General features: G+C 38.2%; 1 protein-coding gene across 1 annotated transcript; it reads right to left on the bottom strand.

The window, feature by feature from the left end:
* Nucleotides 1-4333: 4333 nt before the first annotated feature.
* Nucleotides 4334-5844, bottom strand: LOC6549723. The gene has a single exon (XM_026982603.1). It carries the CDS (start codon nucleotides 5704-5706, stop codon nucleotides 5518-5520), a length of 189 nt encoding a protein of 62 aa, XP_026838404.1. The 5' UTR covers nucleotides 5707-5844; the 3' UTR covers nucleotides 4334-5517.
* Nucleotides 5845-7392: the final 1548 nt, after the last annotated feature.

Here is a 7392-nt window from a genome sequence, read left to right as displayed (position 1 = left end):
TCACATCACCGATTATTCGCCAAATACATTCCCATAGTCGATGGCTAGATCTTGGTGTGGGAGAATTTCGCCTACGTGAGGCACTCCGCGAATCTTTCGGATTACGCACGTGTAGTAGAGGAGACGGTCGGTCTGCTTAGCCACTTCCCGCAGTCACACATGAGAAATTTGCTGAAGGTAGATTCAGCACACCTCCGGGACTTGCTGGATGCGCTGGGCGCGAGTTACCACCCCACCCCCTAAACCTCCACGCCTCTAACGTTGTCGGACACCGAACCGGGAAGGCGAACAACTAGAACACCGCATCCGGCCAAGTGCTGACTTCGCGTACAAAGTTGCACAGCAACATTGTCTGCAAGGGACTCGGTCAGCCGAATGCTGAAGCGGCACAAAAATTATGTTTATGTTTACATTTAAGAACCTATGTACTATTAAGAACAAAACACTTATGTACAAAACAGAGAACTAGAGGAGACTTATCCAAAAGAATAAACTTCACTCTGGTTTTGAGCTCCAACAGACTCAGTCGTGTTCATCTTTTCCCCGTTTGCCAATAACTTCCATTTGTGCCTACATATATACATATATGCACAACTAGAATCCTACATACTTACCAACCATACACACTCATCAACCAAAGGACGTAGGACGCCCCACTGGCTTCCCCCTCGTGTCCACACTGATAACTCGCGCACCATCGAGTGGCCAGAAGCTTGGATTTCCTGGGCTCTATACTAAAGGTTGTAGCCGGTACACCTGATGCCAGCGATTTGCAAAACAGTAGGGTCGTAGAGGCGCGATTGATAGACGCGAACAATAGGCAGATAGAAATCAATACAAAAATCCAGAGTCAAATTAATAAATTAACTGCCACTGTCAACTTAATCCTCAAAACAGCAAAAGCGTCGCAAATTGACTCCGGTCATTTGTATGAAACGTTGCTCGCGAGAAATAGAATGCTCATGATGGAGCTTCACAATTTAATGTTGGCCGTGACACTTGAAAAAATGAACATTGTTAGCCCAAATATTCTTGATCACGCAGATTTGAGTTCAGTTTGGCTAGAGGAGCCCACCAACACCCCCATAGGGGACCTCATGTCCGTATCGTCCGTAAAGGTTCTGCGGTCCAATAACGCATTACACTTTATCATTAAATTTCCGGTAATTAAGTTCGCCTGTAAGAAAATTACTATTTTCCCCGTCAGTCACGAAGGAGCCATGCTACGTTTAGATGCTACGTTTCTGCGTTAACGCAGAATGCGACAACGAGATCTACACCGTCAAAGCTTGCACCGCATCAACCAGCGCCACCTTCTGCCAGCTATCATCAGGCAGCTCTTGTGCGAGTAGTTAGGTAGTTACCTAAAGCTAACGTCGCTCCCACGGGCGCATGAAATACGACGACATCGGCATACTGCAACGTAAGCATTATGCCGGATGTCGATACGTAGCCGGCAGACACTGCAGATTTGCGTGGCCGCTACGAATATGAGATCGCAACAATGTGTTTCGTTTTCATGCTAGCTCCTAAGTTTGAATTCTTGTATTTTATATTCAGTTCTGATATTGTCTCCGACGCTACAGCTCCGCTTGGCTCGGTATAATAAAGCATAAAAAGTAACTCCTAATCTTCCATTGTCACGGCTCCGCCTGACACCTGATTAGTAAAAGCCGCGCGCGTTAACCGCCGGCCAACCCTTTTCATAATTTATACATGATTCGGTACCACCCGGCAAGCCGCCAAAACAGTCATTGCCCCTATGAGCTGATTCGAAACTGCTACAAATGCAGACACAGCACTTCGACAGGATGTGATTGCGACAATTCTCGGTTAAGAAGCAAGAACCGCCGCACCAGCACTTCGATATATACATGTTGCAAACGAACACTAGAAATCTTTTGTAAACATTTAGCTTAGCTTAGGTCTGGAAAATAAAAGCACAGTTAGTTCCATTTTGGACGACAAAAAACTGAGATTGGTTTTATTCTGGAGATTCTCCTTGGATATATTTTTGGGCAACCTCTCCTACACCCGGTGACCTTGCACACTGGTATCTCGTGCAACCTAAATTCCCCTTCCACTGCCTCTGCAGCGATCACGCCATCCGCTGCTGACCATTTGCCAAAACTTCTCACTCAGCAGTTTCTTGTAGCTTCAGCTTTGTCGCCGCTACAACTGTCGCCAACTCAGCTTAGCTTATGTATGCTTGGAAGATTGTTTATGTAGTCTTTGGAAGATTACCAAGACAGTTCGTAGATTTAAAAAAAAAACAGATAGTATAGAACCACTATATAATGTAGAAGATTACTCTAAGGAAATAAAATTTAGATTAGAAATAGCATATAACAGAGCTAGACTTATGTTAGAAGAAGCTAAGTCTTATAGGAAACAAAATTACGATAAGAAAACTTCAGATTTTGAATTAAAAATAGGAGATAATGTTACACTAAGAAACGAAGTTAGATCCAATATATTTAGGTCCTTATACGGTAGAAACCATAGAAGACAGAGATAACATTATAATTAGAGAAACAAAAAGTACTTAAGGAAAGGTTAAAAATATATAATCAATGAAACGTTTCATTTAAGAAAAGGTCAACCCAAAAAAAAAAACCGAAAAAAAAAAATCTTCTAAGAAAGTTAAACATAATACAAAACATAACGTAACCGAAAATACAAAAAATAAATAATAAATAATAATAATAAATAATAATAAATAATAAATAAATAAATATAAAAAAAAAAATTTTTGTTGTCATTACACACAAATGCTTTGAGATAAGACCATTGCTAATAATTAAGTATATAATAAGAAACAAATCAAAATCAATTCAAAAAAATATATATTTTGTAACACAATAACTAAATGACTACATGTATTACATCATTTCTTTAAAAAAGGAGGTGTATCTACCCTACCAATATACTATATGATTGGGTATAACTTAGCGTCAATACATTGTGACACTTTGTCATAATAAATACAAATATACAAATACCCAAAATACCAATAACTACATAAGCATTCCAGCGCCCAAGTAATATGATCTACGCTTATACAAGTTAACTAAGTTAACCGGACTGATCGTCCGCTGACCAGCACCGTTCAAATTGCTGACCAAGCATTTGGCCGGAAGTTCGAGCATAGCCGGCAAAGCTCTACACTTTGGCAGAGGCCGCTATGAAGCTTTTTCCTTTGTTAGCTTTAAGCAGTTCGTTTTGGACACTCATAAATAAAGAGCCATCGCTCAAGAACCAACAACTCCGGCATTCTGTCGTTAATTTTATATTTGATCATAGCAATCTGAGTCCCTAGGCCAGTTGCATTACGGAAGGCAGTCACCTTCCCAACGTAATCGTCGTAAATCTCCAAGTGGATTTATCACCCCCTTCCCTACACGAGGGACACCATCAGCCAACCGGCAAATCATTGGAGACCGCTGCGAGGGATCCTCCGGCGGCCACCTGGATCTTAATAATTTACAAAAGCCGATCGCGGAGCTTGAGAATGCTGAGCATGCACTTTGCAGCTCAAGTGGTCAAGCTATACATAACATATGCATATGCAACATTTGCCTTCTGCATAAATATGTATATGTATATAGTGACGTATTTGCGCCACCCAAACCATGAAACCATAAACAATAAAGCAATAATAAACAATAATTGAATCCCATACTGTATGCCATCTGCGCAGTATGCAATCTAATAAACAATTCTTTGGCACTAGCACTTAACCGATCATGTAAACAAATCCCAAAGCCTGACCTAAGCAGTTTTGCCTGCCCTCTCTGAGGCTTCTCCTCATCCAAAGAATCCAAGAGCAATGCTCTCACAAAAAATACTAACATACTCTTTAAGCACAGAGGCTTCTCGTCAATTTTACTCACATTTGATTTTCAGTCTTAAGCTGTCAATTGAACAATAAAAACACATTCGATCCCGATATTTTAATCGTCTTTTTTTTTATTTGGAAAAAACAATTTTCAGCGTTGGTCTGAGTAATTTAAACAGTCCATTCAATAGGCTCAAAATCATAAAATATTACTATATATGTAATTAGGAATACATAGATATAAGCATTGTATGTGCGGGTTAGCTGAACCCAACATCAGCACTCATTCAACATTAAAATACAGAACCTCAAACACAGCAGAAGCTCTTCGCTCTTTAACAACAAAATACACTTTTATCAACTAACATTCGATACAGCGTCAGGAAATGAGGTTGGACTTCATTACCGAGACTGTACGAAAGAAACTAGTTGGGGATTTGGCAACAATATGAGGAATCTGGTAAAAGATGGATATATTATATTAAAACAGTTGTATTAAAGAGTACATGTTTCGCCTTTTTTTATTTTGCTTTATAATCCTTGAAAAAAGTTGTTTGAAGCTGTCCCTAAAATAATCGACAAATTTTTACAATGTGCCAAGAAAATGTCAACAGAATTGTACCCCCCTGCACAATATTGTAATTGTACAATACCACCTCCATTCCAGTTTTAGTCACCGTTAGGATCCCATCCCTTTCCGCTAATTCTGAGTTATCAGTTGATATTTAAAACGCAGTCGGAAAATTCCAACACCAAGCTAGGAATGAATGAAGTCAGAAAAGGTGGTTACGATGGGGAAAAATGTAGATCCTGTGTAGAAATTACGTGGCATATGGTTTATAATTTAGAAAACAGCTAGGATTGAAATAGATAATTAGAGCAAGTATTTCTGGATAAATCATAAAGTTTTCCACGAAAAATTATACATTTGCAACAGATAATCTCAACACGTAACCCAAATACAGGGAATCCCATTTTGGTTTATTTCCGCAGAAAATTTAATTCATTAGTATATTAATTCACAATAGATTATAAACTTTTCCATATATATTCTTCTTCCCTGCCATTGAAGAGTGCATATGTTTAGTAGTGTTGGAGTAAAACTTCATTTTTAGATTGTTTTTAAATTGGAAACGTAACAAATATGGCGATAAACTTGAACGTCGGAATGCATTTAGTTCGGTAACGATGTGTTCTGGGTGTTTATCGAGTATATATTGTGGGGTGTAAAGTAATTCTTAGGCACTAATACGATTTGCTTTACTGGGCTTAGGTGTATGTTTGGTGTGAATGGGGATTTTGCAGATGCAAAATGCAAAACGCAGTCGTTAACAATGTTAGCCACATCCTTGAACCATTTGCACTCACAGACAAAAGCACATGCACACTCACACAACAACTGAAAACGTTGCACATACGATCCGTATGCACGCTAGTTGTTTGCTGCTCTCCCTTTCTGATTCTCCGTTCTCCATTTTCCACACCATTTTTCATTTTCCATTTCACTCCTGCTCCATTGGATGTAGCCAAGTGTTATGCAACTGCTTAAAGGACTTCATCTTGTGATTTCTTTGCTGATTTGCGTTGTTTGAGTTGTGATTTGTGTGGTGCTGACTCTTGCGCCTCATTTGGCGTGGATCTCCGCCTCATCCTTGTCCTGGAAAGGGACCTCATCCAACTTAGAGCAGATAGCATTTCCGCCGCCAGCAGGAGCAGGTGCAGTGCCCATGACGATAGTAGCGGCAGAGGCACTTCAAATATTTATAGCCCGCACAGCAGTGATGCGAGTGCAAGTGAGAATGCGAGTGATAGTGGCTGTAGCAGGAGCTGTCTTGCAGACAGTAGGAGTAGCAGCCGCAGTCGCACATATTTTTGTGGAGTGTAGGGTCCCTCTTTCCTTGGTTTGTTTGGGTTCTATATTATCTGGATTTTGCCGAGCGTCCCAGCTCCTTGGCTCGCTGTTGCCCAACTGATTTCTGGCCAACGCTTCGCCTTTCGACTTGGCTTAGGTTAGTTTGCCTCGAATTGGTCACCCATAGTTACGGGCAAGGGTCCAAGTTTGATCGATCACGAAGATACATTTGCGTATTTGGGGGCCAACATTCGTACCACGAACCGGAGTGAGCTGTAAAATATGGGTTAGCACTGTTGTTGTTATGACAATTCGTATGAAAATCATGTCAATTGATTTTAGCTAACTATTCCTCCGCCTCCATCTCCTCCGTGTCGGATACTGTAACTCGTGAACTTTTTTAAGGCAGAGTATAAGAGAATTCGAGAAAGCCGCAAAAAAAATTTGTTTTTCTTTTCACGTAAGTGAAAAGTTTTAAGTTTTCTACGTTTATCTATTAGGAATAAATTTTTAAATTACTACTTTAATGTAAATTTCATTTGTAGATATATGCAGAGTATTTCCTCGTCTAGACCCACAATATGGTTTACATAAACATTTTTTGCCTGGTACCGCACACTTAACTCAGCTTGTCGGCGTATCGGCTGCTGTGGTGATTGATGACACCAAACAGAGTTATCCGGAGATCCCTTAGGATAGAGGAGTTGGTGACGAACCAACTCGCCGCTCGAATTAGCTACCGTTTACATATAAATATTTTTATTATTAACTATCTGTAATATATGTAATTTTTTGGTACCCAGGGAACATCACGGGGAGGACATTACAATTGTAATAGGGTCGTATATTTATATGAATAATAAATTATATAAATAATAAATGTTAAACATTAAAATATTTCCATGTTCCCCAACTAAGCTAGTTTTCTAACTATTGCTTTTCGATATAATTTGTTCCTTTTATTTTAATTCATTTTATTACATTTTTGTACTTTATATATATATGTATGTATATATGTATACATGTATATATAATATTTATTTATTCGTCACTAATTTTTCATTTATGAGATAGAATGCTGAGTTTTGCTTGCTTTTTTTGTTTATCAGCTGTCACAGTCCACTTGCAATGCTTAAAAAGTAAAACTTTTATAAGTTTGTTTAAAATATCAATTTTATGCCATTGTGTCAATATTTAAGTGAAACCATAATGAGAATCATTTGTGCACTTAATGCATTGCTCTACAATAAATTGTTTTATACACCGTTGTTTTTTATTATTTTTAAAAATATTTTCAAATATATTTCCCGATTCTATCGATTACTTTTTCTCATGTATGAAAAGCTCAGATGGAGCTGTTAAATGCTCACTTTCTTTTAAAATCAACGATCTGCATTTATCGAAACTGGATCCCTTAGCAATATGTCCAACAAAATATCTACTCGAAGTTAATTCAAATTTAAATAAATTTAGCGCCCAAAATCCACCCAAAATTGCGAGGTTTTTAAAAATATGAAATTAAAATATAACAAAAACATTCAACAAAATAATATTTGCATTTCAAATACTGAAAATTTGTCATTTACATAAGTTTGCATATTTTTTTACGTGTATACTAATAATTTGTACTAATAAATATACTAAATAGTTAAAAAACTTCATATGCAACCTGTTTATTGCAAAATTGAATTCTTGAGGCAGG

This window comes from Drosophila erecta, unplaced genomic scaffold, assembly GCF_003286155.1.
Source record: "Drosophila erecta strain 14021-0224.00,06,07 unplaced genomic scaffold, DereRS2 tig00000126-arrow-pilon, whole genome shotgun sequence".
In the NCBI taxonomy this organism is placed as follows: Eukaryota; Metazoa; Arthropoda; class Insecta; order Diptera; family Drosophilidae; genus Drosophila; species Drosophila erecta.
This window is presented reverse-complemented; position numbering and strand designations above follow the sequence as displayed.